This window comes from Danio rerio, chromosome 7 (genome assembly GCF_049306965.1).
Source record: "Danio rerio strain Tuebingen ecotype United States chromosome 7, GRCz12tu, whole genome shotgun sequence".
Classification (NCBI taxonomy): Eukaryota; Metazoa; Chordata; class Actinopteri; order Cypriniformes; family Danionidae; genus Danio; species Danio rerio.
Window position 1 is genome coordinate 34,836,225 of NC_133182.1, and position 17,467 is coordinate 34,853,691.

Here is a 17,467-nt window from a genome sequence, read left to right on the forward strand (position 1 = left end):
TGCAGTAATAATAATAAACATATCTTCTGAATGGAAATATATTCAGTATAAATAGCATGTTTTAGAGATTTCCCTAATGGTCTGAGTGTTTAGTGTCCAAAGCCACATCAGAAAAACAAGAAAATCAGATAGAAAGGCAAGAAATGCATGAAAATTTAAGCCTGAGGAGATGGCCCATGGCCAGAATGAACTCCAGACTGTGGTAAAAGAGTGTGAAGCCAAGGCCCTCTCTGCTCTGCCCTGTCTGGGGCACCACTCAGCTCCTTGAGGGGGGCTCATATGGTCGGCTTTCTCAATGTGAGCATTCTCTGGCGAGGAGGATGTTGGGTAGACAAGGAAACAGAGAAAAAGCAAAGACAAAGAATTATTAAAAAGCCTATTTTTGTTCTATTTGTCAAGTTTATTGTAGCTTTTACCTAACCGGAGAACATTCCATTATGTTTAGGCTTCTTTCATCAGAAGCACACTTCTACTGTTCCAGCTCAAATCCCACCTCAAATCTCAGCCAGATTATGCTTCAGAGCAATTTATACTTGTTTTCCTTGTCTTTGTGCAAGCTGTTTTACGACTCCTGGAATTCCCAGGACTCCATCTCATCTGTTTTTGATCTCAGTATCTATTTTCTACGCCACAGCAGCAGTGCGTGGCAGTGCAGCGAAGCAAAGCATTCGTTTTATGACTGTCGGAAGCTGATCTCCAGTTATCTCTGAGCCCTATCGTGCTGTCAGGTATATTGGGCACAATTCCAAGCCGCCCTGTGGATCGACGCACAGGATGATACATGGAATGCTGTAAATTAGCTGGAAGAAGTCTGTTTGTGTGATTTAGGGTCAAGCTGCTTTCAGCCATCTTTACATTGCCGGTTGCCGGTAGGGGATTCAAAGAGTGGCTTAAAGAAGTCTGTCATGTAAAAAAGGCCTTTATGTTTTCCGAGCCCGAGTAGCTTAGTGCTTCATGACCCAGAGGTTGGGCTTTCTTGAGGTTTAGGCTTATATATACTGTAGCTATTAGTCAGCTATCTTTAAGTCTGTGTCTCTTCAGTGAGTAAGAGTAAGTGAGCAAGTGCATGGCAAACATTGAAGTAAACACTGATCATATCAAAGTTACTAAATAGTGTATTTTTGTCTTAACTGACTACACAGTTGTGAGTCCAGTGGGTTTAAATTGAGATGTTTTTGTGTGCATCAGTGCCATTTGTTGTATTGACTCCAACCAATGTTCATATTCCAGCATGCAGTCAGAAAGTAGACAGCACTGTTTGCCACCTGTCTGCTAAAACTGAGAGTGAAGACCCCTCAGCAGTTCCTTCACCACAGCCACCAGTCTATCATAGAGCACAACCTGTCAAGAGCAAGGCCCATGACATAAATCCTGATGTCCTGAGCTCAGGCGTGCTCTGCCTGACTGGTAAGGAGCTTCTGACACCAATAACAAGGTCGTTCTATCATTATCACCAAAAAGCTCATATTTTAATATTAATTTCAGGAACAAGAGATAAATCAGGCCATGCCTTGGTCACTGTGACAATGAGAAACACTGTCTGGCTGAATCCAAACTGCAACAGTGGAGAGCTAGTGCGGATCATGGTGTATTTCTGCAGTACACTCAGGTAAAATTAATTTGCCAATCAAGATGCACTTTATTGGAAGTTAAAGGGAGTCTGTAAGTTTTTTTTTAAATAAGACTCTTTTAGTAATCATTACTGTAATTATTTGATCAAAAATACAGTAATTATATCGTGACTTTATTTAAAAAAAGAAATTGGAAATGAATTTTTATTAAAAAAAATTACGATTTATTTTCACAAGCCATTTTTCCAGTTTTCATGTTTGTATGATCCCTCAGAAATCATTCCAATATTATTATTATATTTTATAATGTTATTTTCAATGTTAAATAATTACCTGATAGTTTTGTGAAAATTGATCTATTTTTTCAGGATTTTTTAAATTAACATTTTAAATGTTAATATAAACATGTATTCGATCTGATATTACAAGTGGCTTTACAGTCAGGTTTGATCTGTTCAGTTCAATTTATGAATGAATAAAATATTTAATTTATATTGTAAATGGGAATTTTCACTTCAAACTTTTGAATGATATGTGTTTTCTCTGTGATTTATTAGACAACATACTTTTCTAAATATGTATTTATCAATCTGTTGCTAAGGGAAAACAAGCAAGTGTGTATGAGATTTGTTTACCTGTATTTCACTAAAAATGTAACCTGGATTTGACACACAGGAAGGAAGTAAGTGCTTTGGGATTGACTGTCCTGGTGGATGCCCGCAGGTGTTCACCTGTTCCCGCCCTTTTCAAAGCCTTCAACATCCTCCAGGTAAGAACACCCTGACAGTATGATTTGTAATAACAAACACGCATGCAGTGTACCATTCATTAATATCCTTCAGAGAATCTCACACGAATAGACACTGTCACACAATGTTCACATGCTCAAGGCGTTTCCTCTCTCATACTTGCTTCAAAACTGAATGGAATGCAAGCGTGCCATAAATCCTGATCTTTAAATCCAACTTCCAATCAGACATCTGCTACTGGGGAGTTCACAAGACAACTTTGCAAACCTTATCAAACCTTCGAGAAGAGTTTACATCATCAAAATCAATCGTTAATGGCTAAACAGGACAAATATAAACAACACATCATAAATATTAACCGTGATGTACCAGCTGTGGAAATAAATAGGCTGCATTCCACACAGTTATACAACAGGAGATACACACGCAAGAGTCAGAGAGAGAGCACATGACTTCCCATCTGGGATTGATTATTTTGCAGAAAGCTTCTGATATAAAAGGGTTTGTATAGTCAGTAGTTATTTACTATCAATGATTAAATAAAGATTTTTTTTAAAAGGGTGTCCAAAGTGGCAGTAAACATCATAACCTGTTAATTTCATTACACGTTTAAGGAGTGTTTATAGAGAGCTTTATCTCATTAGCGTGGCCATCTACTGTAGATGGTACTCAAGTGTACTGATTAAATTATCTCACCGTCATTTACTTGAGTGATGTAAGGAAAGCAATAAATAATCCACCAGAGATACTCAAGGAACATGATCCCTAAGCACATTTAATGGAAGTGACTCTAGAGTCTGCGCCATGGACCTTAATGCAGATTAATGCTGCTTTCTTCTCCTGCCAGAAAACCTACCCTGCTCTGAAAGACTGGGGATGCATGCCAATGCTGACTTCACCATTTAAACGTCCCGAGTGAGATAGAGAGAGATAAAAAAATGAGCAATATACAAGTCAAATTGAGGAATGTTTTTAGTGACAGTGTTGGTTTGAGTATCACAGGGCTTCTAGTGATGTTTTCATTGTCTCATTTGAGCTGTAGAGCAGCTGCAGAACCCCCACCCTCACCATTCTTTCCTTTATTTATTCTTTTCTTTGATCTTCCATCCTTATCTCTAATCCATGATGGACAGCATACAAGTGCTGTCTTGTGGAAAAGGTGGCTTTGCTCAGTGTTAGGGATTCCTCATGATGTACTGCTCAACTATGTGAAATTCAAGTGTTTGAACACCCTTTCGTGTATTGAGGGTCAGTGCTAACACTGACAGATGAGATGTGGTGGCTTTTAGTGACCTGTCCTTAGGGAATGGCCACAGCTCTCCTCCCTCCACTGACACTATCATCTTATTCTAGATGTCCTTTTGAGCTGGCAATTGCACTTTCCCCTCAGGCCTCTGTATTCAAATAGATAGGTTTAAACCATGGCCAATCAAGGAACTGATTGATTCCTTTTGCCTCATAAACTGATTTGGCAATGGTATAATACCGCCTCCTTTAGGAGACAGTTTTGAGTCACATTTCCAAAGTGGGAACTTAGCTAGAAAATAAATTAGTCTTTTCATTTCACTTAGTGGAGGCATTTCAGTGCACTATTGCCTCACAGCAAGAAGGTCACTGGTTTAATTCCCGGCCAGTTAACATTTCTGTGAGGAGTTTGCATGTTCTCCCCATGCCAGCATGGGTTTCCTCCAGGTGCTCCAGTTTCCCCCACGTCCATAGTCTGAGTGTGTGTGAATGAGTGTGTATGGGTGTTTCCCAACAGTGAGTTGCAGCTGTAAGTGCATCTGATGCATAAAACATATGCTGGAATAGTTTGCTGTTCATTCTACTGTGGCAAACTCAGATAAACATGAGACTAAGCTAAAGGAAAATTAATAAATAAATGAATGGTTTACACTACCATTCAAATATTTAGGGGATATTCATTCATTCAATTTCCTACAGCTTAGTCCCTTTACTCATCAGGGGTCGCCACAGCGGAATGAACTGCCAACTTATCTAGCATATGTTTTATGCTGCAGATGCCCTTCCAGCTGCAACCCACTACTGGGAAATATTTAGGGGAAAGTATGATTTTTATGTTAAAAAAAAAAAAAAACTTTTTATGCTCACCAAGAAGGCATTTATTTGATCAAAGTACAGTGAAAGTATTTTGTAAATTTATTAAATAAATATTTTGTACTTTATACATTAAATTGAACTGAAATATAGATTTTTTTTATATTTTAAAATGTCTTTTTCAGCTTTTTTTTTTACTTCTTAATTTTATGGTGTCTTGATACTCAAGAAACTTTTTATAATTGATGTTGAAAACAATGTTACTTAATAAACAGTTCTGTTTTTGTCAAGGATTCTTTGGATAAATCAAACATTTAAAAAACATTTATTTGAAAGATATATAATATGTTACAATACTGGCAATAGTTTACTGTAGTCAATTTATCTGCTTTTTCTGAAAAGAAATATTTAATAAATCTCTCATTTTGGATTGAGAGAGTTGTTGCTGGGCTTGTGATGTAAGGTTTGGATTTAGTTTATCAGTCTAATAAAAGGTATAAAACCAAAATATTTTGTTTTGTTGTAAAAATCCACACATTCATCATCCTCAGTTTTTAACCCCCACATGACATGGAAAAACCTGACCCGACCTTCTCATATATTCTTGAATTTAATACTATTAAAATGCAAAGTGAAAAAAAAAACTGCAGTCTCTCAGTAAGTAGGCATTAAATATCCGCAGTAAATATGTCTCATCCGTGAAGTGTTTGTTGATGTTTCTGGAACATTCCTCTGTAAATATGCTATTATTTCATTCCAGCGGAGCTTTCTTTTCCTTCTGTTCTGATCTGGCTGTGATGGCAAGATAATGTGTGCATGATCAGTATGCATGATGACATGCAAGGAAAAACAGTCCTCAAATTGGCATAATAAGCTTCTGGTCTGCTTTTACAGTGTTGTTTTTCTGCTCTTTTGTTATGGGCCATACAGCTTATTTCATTAACACTGACAGAAGCCTTTTATGTGATTCATGAGGTACATGACAGAAATGTGTCTGCTAGGTTATGTAACTCTTAAAAAATGTTTGCTAAATGTTGTAAATACATAAAGTCAGCTTTAAGTGAAGTTTCTGTTCTCTAAATGTTATTGATTGAATGACGTGTGTAATTGATTCATCCATGTACGTTACATTTTCTTTGTGTTACCTTGTAATTCTTAATTATAATGTTATAACTAGATCTTCTAGTCTAACAACTTTCTCTCTGTTGAGATATACTAAAATTTAACAGACATTTAATCCACTTAAGCCTGCCCATTTAAAACTGACTGCAATCTACATCCGCCCATTCAATGACTAATGGATAAATCCAAGTCCCTGTTCTACATTTCTTTCTCTTTTTTTTTTTGAGTGTTACACCAGGATATAAATGCTAATATAAAAAAAGAAAAGATATGTTTCTACTGTACATCACAACTTTAAATAAATATTCTAATAGTATGAATACAATGTATCCGCTTGTTAAGTGGTGACGTGTTTGTGACGTATGTAATACTGTTTTCGGGTCCAAGCCGCCATTCATTTGAGTGGAGAAATCATTTGTTTATGATCATGTTTTATTCCTATCACACATTAAAGTTAATTTTATATAAAATCATAATGTACACAACAATCTCTGGGCTTGCTGCATAACAAATACCAAAAATTTAACTATTTTAAAAAAATTAATCACTTTCTGGCCATCGGATATTAGGCATGGACATATATACTGCGATCGTGATTTTCGAAAGCATTAAATCGCTTTGTAAACGTTTATTATTACCATTTCATGAGTCTCCCCATAGGCCTTTTTCACACTTCCTGGTTCCGGTAAGCGAAGCAGTGTACCACAACATCCGGTTTCAATGCGACGGAGCAAGAAAGAATGGCAGGGTCATCTCATCGCTGTGATTGCCGCGTTCCCAGCTGCTCCAACTCAAAAACGACACTCTTACTTTAATGACCACGATCCCCCGAAAGACGAAGGACAGGGAAAATCATGGATGACAATATTAAAGGGGGTTGAATGCCGTTTCAAGTTATATGCGGGAGTACATTCTTATGCTGTATACACTTCAAAGCGGAGATTATTATGTTTCATTAAAGACTGGTGGTCTATGGTTTATTTTGATGAGTAATTATAATATAGACAAAACTCCAGTTAAACTATCTGCCTTCCACAAACAAGTGCTCATCATGGTCATTAATCAATAAGCATGATTTATGCCTACATTGTTGTTATTTTGGAATAATAGACAGTTCATACAAATGCAAATCTCTTTTTTTTAATTGGTTTGACAGTAAAATTATTTGTTTAGTCAGTTATATAATAAAGATGGTAAACTTTTCTTACAATGAAGTCCTTTATTACAAAATCAAAATATTACAAAACCCAGCAAGTTTTCAACTGTTATTGGTTCAATTCGTGCAGAGACATGTTATTCATTTATGTTATTTAGAGGTATTAATAAGACCATCCTTCTGATGCATCGTCTTTTGATATTACTAAATCTTATGTCGGCAAATTTTGTTTTACTAAATACCAAGAGTAATGATAGAGCTATTCATACTCTTTTCCAAAAAGAAATCATTACTGTACCTTATATTCAATTTTATTATATGTCTTTATTAAAGGGTGAATTAAAGAAAAGTGTGACTGTTACCACAGAAATATCATGTTAGAAATAGAATTAAAGAAATATCCTATAAACTCATCCACAGGTTTTATCCAGCAAAACATTGTTTGCAAAAATTTAAAAGTGGGATTGATGTAAATTGTATTTTTGTAACGAATATGAGGAGACAGTTTTACACTTATTTTGGCATTGTACATAGTCAGCTTATGGGGTGAGTTGCAAAATGTATCAATAACGATTCTTTTGTGTTCAAAACCTCTTTCATCATTATGGATAAATGTACATTTGGGCTTTACTTGATTATCCTAATCTAGAGGGAAAATAGTTTTATTTATTTAATTTGCTTATGTTGTTAACAAAATTGTACATTCATAAATATAAATTTACTAATATGAAACCAGATTTTAAGGTATTGATGACTGAAATATGCTTGTACAATACCAGTATCAACTCTCTAAACAAGAAACTCGACCCACTTTAAAATGTGTGAACTCTACAATGTATTTCATTATTACATATGTTATATTACATTTTGATTATTTGTATTTTATTTATAATTACCCCCTGGTATGTACATTTTTGTATTGTAAAATGTTATTTGCTGTTCTTTAAATAAATAATAAAAATGAATATTATCCACGAGTAGGAGCTAACGTGTTTCCAGACTTGAGAAAACCTCACGAGCATTAAACAACCTGTAATGTATTAACCGATAGCAACTCGCCTGTATAGCTAACTTACTTCGCCATTCACTATATCTGACTCTGAATAAAAAGGAATGAGGGGGTTAGCACAGTTTACAGACGGGACTACTGACATTAAACTCATCCTGCTGGATGTTAAATAGCCAGGTTAATCTAGCTTACGAATGGCTTGAATGAGCAGATTTTATGCTGTTGGCTGTGCACCTTACTGGAACCTGACGTTGCAAACGGAAACGGTAAGACACGTTTTCTGCACAAATTCTGCAAATCGGTATCATCTTTTAAAAGCTGTTTTATTAAGGCAGTTTTACACATTCACCGAACAACATCTTCTGGTCCAAATTATGGCAAAGTTGACTGTGAGAAAGTCATCCGCTGTCCCGAGGCTGTCATGTCTCTGCGACTCCTAGCGAACCCGGAAATATCGATACACTGCTTCGAAGGGCGCTTCCGGTGTTCAATTCCGCTGTGAAAAAGGTCTATTCAGTTGAATAGAGCGCTTGGACCCGGAAGCCGCTTCGCGTGAAGTCACACTTAACAAGCGGATATTAACATCCAGGGCTTGACATTAACACCCGCCAACACCCGGTAGATTTCAGCTGTGGCGGGTTAGACAGCCACTCCCACTAACCACTTTGGCTGGTTGAAAATAATTTTTTAATTGACAGTGCTGGCTCGTCACTAAAGATTAGAGTTTTGATCGTTTGTCAGTATGTGTGCAAATGTGATCTTCGAGAAGCTGCACGACTGATTTGTAGTTTGGGCAAGCAAAAGAAAGCAGGTGAATACTGAATGAGAGGATGATCAGGTGCACAGTGAGACACAAGCGACTGACGAGTGCTTTAGTGTCGCACACATAGCTGATGTACTGCGCATGAAAGCTTAAAAGCTCTCGTGTCTTGTTTCCTTGCGTGAAGCAACCTAATGCGGGTGCAATCGGTTCTCTTTTAAATACAAAAATTGAAAAAATGAAAAAAGCGTTGCTCGTGCACCCGCAGTCCTGCTGCTTTTAAGAGCTTGGGTTTATTTTGCAAGCAACAGCGGTTGCTGCTTTCACTTTAACCATTTTCTGAACATATAATATGCCTAACATTAACCGTGTGGGCCTGGTCATCCTTTCATTATCGCACACACAATGTTTTTCACATTTTCTTTTGCTTACAGTTATTTTTATTAATTCGGTTTAACTATTGTCCTTTACAATAACATTGCTTTAATATTAGATTAACTCTCCATTTATATATAGTTATCTGGTGATCGGAGACCTTTAGATAGAAAAGACTACTGTGTATAGTTTTAGGTATGTATGTATACTGCTATATTTAGCTTGTTTTGACACATTATTTATATATCTGCATTAAGGTATTTAATTAGTTTGGTGTGGGTAGGAGAAAATTGGTAAATCCTTTGTGTTGAGCCCTAAAAAGTCATGTGAACTAAAACTAGTTGCAGTATGTCACTATGAAACCACTACACATTTGCTCATCCTCATTGAGCAAGCATACACAACACTCAAAAAAGTTAATTTAACGAGGAGGCATGTGGACATAACATATAACTTAAATCAAGAAATTTTAGAATGCCAAAGTCAAATGTATGCATAGATTATACAGTATATTCTCCTAACAACTAAATTGTGGCTTGTGAAAATGCCAGGTAGCTAGTAAGGTTGATCAAACAAGTTAATGTCAAACCCTGGTAACATCTTTTAAAATGTCTACCAAATTATGTTTTAAAAACCTTATTCAGTTAACATAAGTGGGTGTATATAGATTTTTTTTTTTCATCAGCCGGACCAGTGAATTCAGGTTTAGCTGGGAAATGTGTGTAATTCATGGTGAGGTCTGTGATTTACAGTCTATTCAATCTTTGTAGGAAGCCATGCCGGGATGCATTCATACTGTTCTGCTGCTGGCCGACAGAGATCTGGCTCTACGCATGGAGAAAACCTCTTCTATACAGGTAATGTACAATTACTATCCATTACCTACCTGTAACTTAGCATGGCATTACAGTTATGGTAACACCCCAACAGCTTTAAAAATGACAATATCTTCACAATGGTGTTGTTTCATTTGTAATTAATTTGTGCAGGAAGGATGGACAACTGAAATGTAAATCTATAGTTTACTTTATAGGAGAGGAAATGATAGCTGCCAGCTTTGACCTTCAGGTCTTAGAGAACAATGTCAGTTTACTGAGAGTTTCTAGATAGTGTCAAAGTAAACAAGTAACATCCTCTAATAAAATGCGTTTGAATAGGATTGTTTCAGATTATAGTGACATCCTTTCAGAAACAAACAGCATCCAACAGCACACACAAGGCTATTTTTACATAAGTGTCTGGACTTAGATGCCACTTATGCCTGACAAATAGAGATGGAGAGTGTAAGAGACAGTTGAGAATGTCACAACAACTGGACAGATAATTTACCCTAGGCATCTATCTATGCTATTAGAACAGCCATTGCAGCATGTAAAGTGTTTATGATAGCACTGTTATACATGTTTGTCCCCATTGAGACCTCAAGAGTGTTGTTTTCTCTTGCTATCTGTCAGGTGGAGCTGCTGACATCACTCAAGTCTCTCTATAAACATGTGGACGTTTCTCAGCTTCCCACTGAGTTTGAAGGCACTTTCCCTTATGCACACAGCAGCTGGGTCTGCTTTAGAATGGTGAGAAAATCACAATCTTGAATAGTACAGAAAGCTGGAATACCAATGTTTTGGCACAGATTTTGTACCCTGATTTGCAGTCTAGAGTTTACATTTCAAAGAAAGAATGTAATTACATATTCCTTATCTTTAATGTAATTTATTTTTAATTTGTTATGTTTTTTACTTCAAATATTTACATCAACCCCTTAGCACACCCCTGGGGCAGACCCCAGACCCAGTCTAAAAATCCCTGGTTTGATGTATGATACCTACATTTTCTGTAATCTTTATAGACTACTTAGAGGGATGTAAACAAAAACATGGTCCCAACGTATTTCCTACTTTACATTTTTGATTTATATAGCTTCAGAGAATCCAAAAAGAGCCACATATTGATAAATAATGCTATGACGGCTGTTTTAACATCAAGTTATGATCGAATTACCTCTTGTTACAGATATGATATAGTTTGATAATAAGCAGGAAATGTTCATTAGCCAATGACATCACCACATTGAAATGGTTTTGAGTTGACCTATAGGATGGCCTAATGTTTTTAAATCTTTTCCATAGTGTATTCTAGCCTTAAATTAAATTTATATACCAGTTCAATTAATGAAATGTTTATCCACATTATAATAAAAACATGTTCAGTGGTTTCAATGCATGAATATTGACACAAATTAGGATATAATTAATTTACTGTGCAGAAATATACAGTATATGCATATATTTGATAACAAATCTGGCATTTTTTCAAATTCTTTGTTGTAGATACCATAATTTTTTTTTTATATCTCAGAGGTTGGAGCAGTTGACCAGTCATTGTGAAGATGCTGTGAGCCTGCTTCAGAACACCATCAGCAAACTGGAGTCCACAGTGCTGCCCCCTACAGCAGAGGTACTGCAACAATCAACAAATCACTTCTTTTAAAACAGCTCTACTGAATACATTCACAGACAATGAAGGAGTCACAAATCCATCAAAAATCAGACAACTATTTACATTTATATACAGTATTTTTATCTAAAGGAGCTCACATCGCATTCAAAGTATATATTTTCACTCCTTTCATTTTCTGAGAATCCAACCCATGAACTTGGAGCTTGTCTAGTAGCATGCTGTTCTGTTTGAGCTACAGGGATTTATATATTGCAGGTAGTTTCGTCTGTGAACCAGTAGGACCTCTGTAGTTATGTCTTGTGGAGTCTTTTTATGAGCACCTGTAGTCGTCAGTGTGACATTGAACTCTGCCTCAGGAGGGCATCACCATGGCACTGAAGTCTTCTATTCTGAGCCTAATGGACTTCTGTATCCCTGTAGCACAGCAGTGGCACTGGGGTCCAGTTACAGTCATTTAAAGACTTTTCTATTTAGAAGAGATGTCACGTTTGGACAAAATAGACTTGAGTTTGTGTGTGGTTGAGGTTAGTGTGTCAAGGTTTTGACTGAATTGACCTCTGGCTGTCAGCTGAGGTCATGAAGGACCTTTTTATCCACAGGCTTCTAGGGAAAAAAGCAGGGCCTCAAGAGAAATAACGATCTCCCAGAGGAGTGTTTATCTGCAGCCATCTTTAAAATCACTTACCAAGGGTTTATTTGAAGAGCTGAATGGGTTCGGTGGATGAGGGTATGGATTTCTGCTTGACTTTGTGCTGAATGCTAAAACAGCCCCTCCTATGGATAAAGTGATGCTTAGATGTTAAATGAATGGAAAACCAGAACAAGTCTTAGCCTGTGCTCTCATCTTTTTGCTGTTTCTTCTTTGTCTGTCGTCTTTGTCATTAATCTTGTGTCCCTGCTTCTTCATGCCTTTTCACCACAGTTCTTTATTTATTTTCTGCCCTATACTTTCCAATAAACCTCACTTATCTACTTTATTGACTTCGTTTAATAGTTAAATAGACAGCATCTATGAAGATAGTTAATGCTTTTGAGTAAATAAAACTGCAAATAGACTTTTACAAACACACAATCATCCAGTGACATTTGTAATTCATGTAATTGCTCTCCGGTTTTATCCCACTTCACACACACTAATTAGGGTGTAGACGCATGACTGTAATTATGAGATTTTCATCACTTGGCATACTTTTTCAACACTTTTTCATTGCTTTTGTTGAGGTTCCTGATGTTATTTGGCATTGATATAACGTTTTGTTGTTAGCTCCTTAAAGGCTCCTCCACATAGTGTTGCAAAACCACCATCTGCTTCATTAGGTAGCTATTATTGATGCTTTTATAGGTGGTACACACACAAAGAGACCGTCAACTCGAAAAAAACCCTTATAGTCACTATTATGTCTTTACATTTTAATTAAGATGTATTTGCAAATGTATTAGTCTTGTTTATTAGCAAGAATCATTATCATTCTCACAAGTAGGTTTAGGCATTTGTAGAGAAATGTAAACATGCATAAAGTCATGTAAACTAGTTTAAATGTTTTACTCTTGAACTTATTAGTAGTGCTTGTGATGTTTGAATTACTTGTACACCATCATTTAAACATATATGTGTTCATTTAAGTAATTGAGTTTTTAAAAATACAAGTATGTCTTAAATTTACTTCTCATCACTGATACAAATTGCATTTCAAAATGTTAAAATAACAAGCAGTTATTTTAAGTTGTTATAATATTTAATTGACTCAAGTCATATCAGTGGCAAAGTGAAACTATTGTTTTGCCAAGAGTAGTTTGTGTTGAAATTATATTTATGAATGCAGTATAAACTAAAGATCATGTGCATTTGTCTCTATTTTGAGCACTTTGTCATTATCCTGCATTCACACCAGGTTCAGTATGTAGAATGTAAGACATGTGTTGTATTGTTGACAAGGAAGATAAATAAAAGCTAGCTACAAGTACAGCCACACAAGCGCACACACCTGAAGGTGTGGCAGTTTTGTGTATTACACAGCATTCTGTGGCTTAAGCTCATTTTATCATTTAATGAGTACAAACATGAGCTGAACGGGGTGTAGATGTCACTTAATGAATAATAATGAATGCTTTGGTGTATGAGAGTGTGTACAGGTAATGTATTTGCTGCGGTAGCCGCATGTATAACTGTACTGGTTGTGTCAAAGTAGTTTTTTAAGACAGCAATATAATGATGGGGTGTGTGTGTGTGTGTGTGTGTGTTTATGCTGGAGAATAGACAGATTTTACTCAGTAAGAACACTAGATAACATGTGTATGTGTAATAATAGGTGTGTGTGAATGTGTGCAGCTGTAGAAGAGTGTTTTATAATAATGTTTGTGTGTGTGTTTGCAGGAGGCTCAACTCTTACTGTGTAAGTACAGAGAGCTGATGAGGACGGTTCTGGAGGACAGCAGGCTGGTGCGACTACAGTTGGAGGGAGGAGCAGCTCTGTCCCGTTTACGAAAAGAAGAGACCAGCGTTAGTCTCACAGAGGACTACAGGTGAGGCATAAGTGTTCAGACAACACCCGTAACTGACTGCGCAAATCACACGTACCTAAGAGAAAAGCTAATAATATAAAGCTGTTTCAAAAGGAGGATAGTTCACCCAAAATATTTCATTTACTCACTAATAACTCACCCTGAAGTGGTTTCAAACCGTTTTGAGTTTCTTTCTTCTGTTGAACACTAAAGAAGATATTTTGATGAAAGCTGAAAACATTTTAACTGTTGACTTCCATAGTAGAACAAAAAAATGCTATGAAAGTCAATGGTTACAGGTTTCCAGCTTTCTTCAAAATAATTTTTGTGTTAAACAGGTTTGGAACAAGTAAAGGGAATTTTCAGTTTTGTGTGAACTCTCTTTAATCATGCCAGCTTCTAAAATAACATTTACATTTTAAGGCAGCATGACGTGTACTTTGCACCCCCACAGTGTCCTTTACAATCCCAGATTGCACGACAACAACCACAGTTGAAAAGATGAATCCTACATGATTGAAAAAACAAAAGAAAAGTTGATTACTAAAGCTTTAAATCAATTTAAATAACTAAAACTGCCTTTACTTTGTCATATATATGGTAGGTATAGTGAAATAAGTATCTAAATTAAAATGGACATTTAAAAAAGGAAAAAAATGTTTTCTATTTTACTTAATTAAAAAAAAAATGTGTTGGCAAAGCTGAATTTTCAGCATCAACACTCATATGACTCTTCAGAAATCATTCAAATATGCTCATTTGCTGCCCCAAAATTGATTTAGTTGTATTTGCTGCTGTTGAAAACAGTTGCTGCCTTTTTCACATTTTTTTCAGATTTTTTTCGGAAAGCTGTTTAACAAAGTAAAAATCTTCAATGTCAGTTATAATGTTTTTAATGTGTCCTTTAACTAGCCCCAAATTTTAAAACATTAGTGTTTATGTAATTCTTTGAGTACTCAAACTGCATTTCAAAACTATACTATACTATAAATAACTATTTTGTGTGGTAGGTGGCTCAGTGGTTAGCACTGTTGCCTTACAACAAGAAGGTTGCTGGTTCAAGTCTCGGCTGGGTCAGTTGGCATTTCTGTGTGGAGTTTGCTTGTTCTCCCTGTGTTGGCGTAGGTTTCCTCCGGGTGCTCCCGTTTCTCCCACAAGTCCAAAGGCATGCAGTACAGATGAATTGAATAAACTAAATTGTCCATAGTGTATGTGTGTGCATCTGAGTGTGTATGGGTGCTTCCCAGTGATGGGTTGAGTCTGTGTGTTTTATGTTTTCTGCCTATTTATACTATAACAAATGAGCCACTGATCAAGTCTTATTTCAGCAAAGATGAAGCCAACATAGGCGGTAATCAACGAGGTAGCTAACTAGGTTTTTGACCTTAATTATATAATTACATGAAGTATAAAAGCAGTTTGACAATGACAAACAAGAGGGATAATGAAAGCGAGAGGGAAAACAGTGTTGAGAGCGTGGGAGAGCATGTTCAGGCCTCTGATGATCGGGGCTGGGTTCAGCTGGAGGTTGAGGGAGTGTGAATGTTATTTCCCATCGCTGAGCCAAGAGAAATGTCTTTATCTGCACACAATCATTTCATCCTCAAACATGCACACATAATCTCAGAGCTAAACAGACACCAATATGCACATGTGTCTGTCTCTGATAAGGTGCTATAGTTTGGATGCTGCAGGGCTCTGGTGCTGCTTCCTGTTTGACTTTGTTTAAAACACACAGGCATGTCTGCGCTGGCTTACTCGGGCATTTTCAAAGCCTCCTGCTCAGACACAAACACTCTAGTCGGTGTTTGTGAGGGTCTCCACTGATAAAGACTCGCTGGGTTACTCTTAAGGTCCTTGCACACTTAAGACTTTTTTCTGTTTTCTTCATCTCAGAAACTTTGCACCGTGAGTCCAAAATGTATTAACTAATACATTGTAGAAAACAAATGCAAATAAATAAATAATTATTAGTGATATTCAAGCAGTGAGGATGATTTATTACCCTCTTTTTTCATAAAAAGAGGTAATGTTGAGTTTCCAGGCCTGGGATTGCATAGAGTTTAGAAATAGAGTTTCACCTCCTTAAGATCCAAAGTTTTCTTCAGGATGTTAGTGGCTAAGTTTGATGTTTTGTTTGGTATTATTGAGCTATATATTAAAGAGGAGACCACCAATTTCTGTGAACCAGTATGTCTAAATTATGGACATGGACACACAAACCAAACTAGGTCTGAATTGTGTATTCATCATCCTTAAAAAGCATGCTATTGATGCAAAATTCCATAAAATTAAACCATATCTACAAAAATGATGACAGACAACTTGAGGTTGGACTGTTTTTTCATGTGGGAAATCTTCAAAGAGTTCAATAAATTTTAATAGGTTCTAAAGTTATGATTCTTAAAGTTTGGGTTTTGCCAAAGGGTAAATATAATATTTAAAGATGCAGAAGCTAGCCTTTCTAATTTGTTTACCCAATTTATAGTCTTTCAAATCTGGTGAAATTATCATTTAAAGTCTGCGCATGATCTTGAAGTTGCTTATTTGGTGTCTAACAAATGGCAGAATGAGACCTTAGCTGTCTGGGGTTGCTCACACAGAAACTCATCTCCTGAATGCTGACAGACACACAAAGGACTGAATCTCACAGGTGTGACTGAGTCTAAAGTGCTCAACAATAAGTCAACAAATCCGGCCTTTTTGTGTCCTCTTCTGTGTTGGTGACATTGACTTCTTCCCTCACACATAATCCTTTTCAGTCTAGACTTTGTCTTTTTAACACTTCCTTTTGATCCCAAAAATGAACTTTGACCTCTTGGTCTTTTACTGACTTTTTAAAGCTCATCGGTGGTCCTATAGGTGGCTGGTTTGTCTGTGTTTTTTCCCCAAATGGCTATCGATAAGAAGTTTTAATCTTGTTATTCCTTTTTTTCTATCTTCTCAGGAGTCCTTGTCTAACAGTAATATGTAGTTACATATTACATATAGAAAAATAAAAATAAATTATTATAATGACCACTATTAAATGGCTTTATTTTTAGTGATTATTTTTGTCTAACATTATTATTACATTTGGAAAATAAACTCCGAACACAATCACATTGTTTTTTTTAATTAAGTTTGTTAATTAACTTTTTTATACCAAATTTGATTAAAGGTCACATGAAGTGCTTTGAAATGTCACTTTTTATTAAGTGTTTGACATAATCTCTACTGAAAAATGAAGAGAGGGTGGGACACAGTAGCTCCTCCCCTTTTTAAAAAACAGCCAGTGGTGTTTAGTTTTTATCACAACTCTGGCAGTGAGAATAGTTCAGCTCAAGCGCATTAAATGAAAAACAAATAAGAAACATCTTGAATGGGGTGGGGCATGTCAGATACTAGAGAGCATTTGATTGGTCAAGATTTGATGAGAAATTAAAGTATGAGGTCTTGTGGAACAAATTGTGGATCCATTTAGGCTGAAGTGACGAACTTCAAGCTTTACATGTTTATATCAGTTTTATATTTTCTAAACGTAATTTTTGTCACTGTTTTTGGAGCACACTAGCTTATAGATATCCTAACAGACTGAAACTAGCATTTTAAAAAATGTAATTTAATTCCATGGACCTTCAATCCACATTACTATGATGGAATGCTTCACTGAGCTGGTAGTAAAGGTTTCTAATTGTTCATAATCCATCTTCAACTTTTATCTCTCTC

The 17,467-nt window shown here is 36.2% G+C and overlaps 1 protein-coding gene across 24 annotated transcripts in view; it reads left to right on the top strand.

Moving 5' to 3' along the window:
• Positions 1-17,467, top strand: part of plekhg4 (pleckstrin homology domain containing, family G (with RhoGef domain) member 4) — a 119,357-nt gene that overhangs the window by 69,028 nt on the left and 32,862 nt on the right. For all 24 annotated transcript variants that reach the window (XM_073908649.1, XM_073908658.1, XM_073908643.1 and 21 more), the window contains 7 exons: positions 1,231-1,407; positions 1,486-1,609; positions 2,247-2,340; positions 9,571-9,657; positions 10,255-10,371; positions 11,156-11,254; positions 13,632-13,780. In XM_073908649.1, coding sequence (XP_073764750.1) covers positions 1,231-1,407; positions 1,486-1,609; positions 2,247-2,340; positions 9,571-9,657; positions 10,255-10,371; positions 11,156-11,254; positions 13,632-13,780 — 847 coding nt within the window. The remainder of the gene's footprint in view (positions 1-1,230; positions 1,408-1,485; positions 1,610-2,246; positions 2,341-9,570; positions 9,658-10,254; positions 10,372-11,155; positions 11,255-13,631; positions 13,781-17,467) is intronic.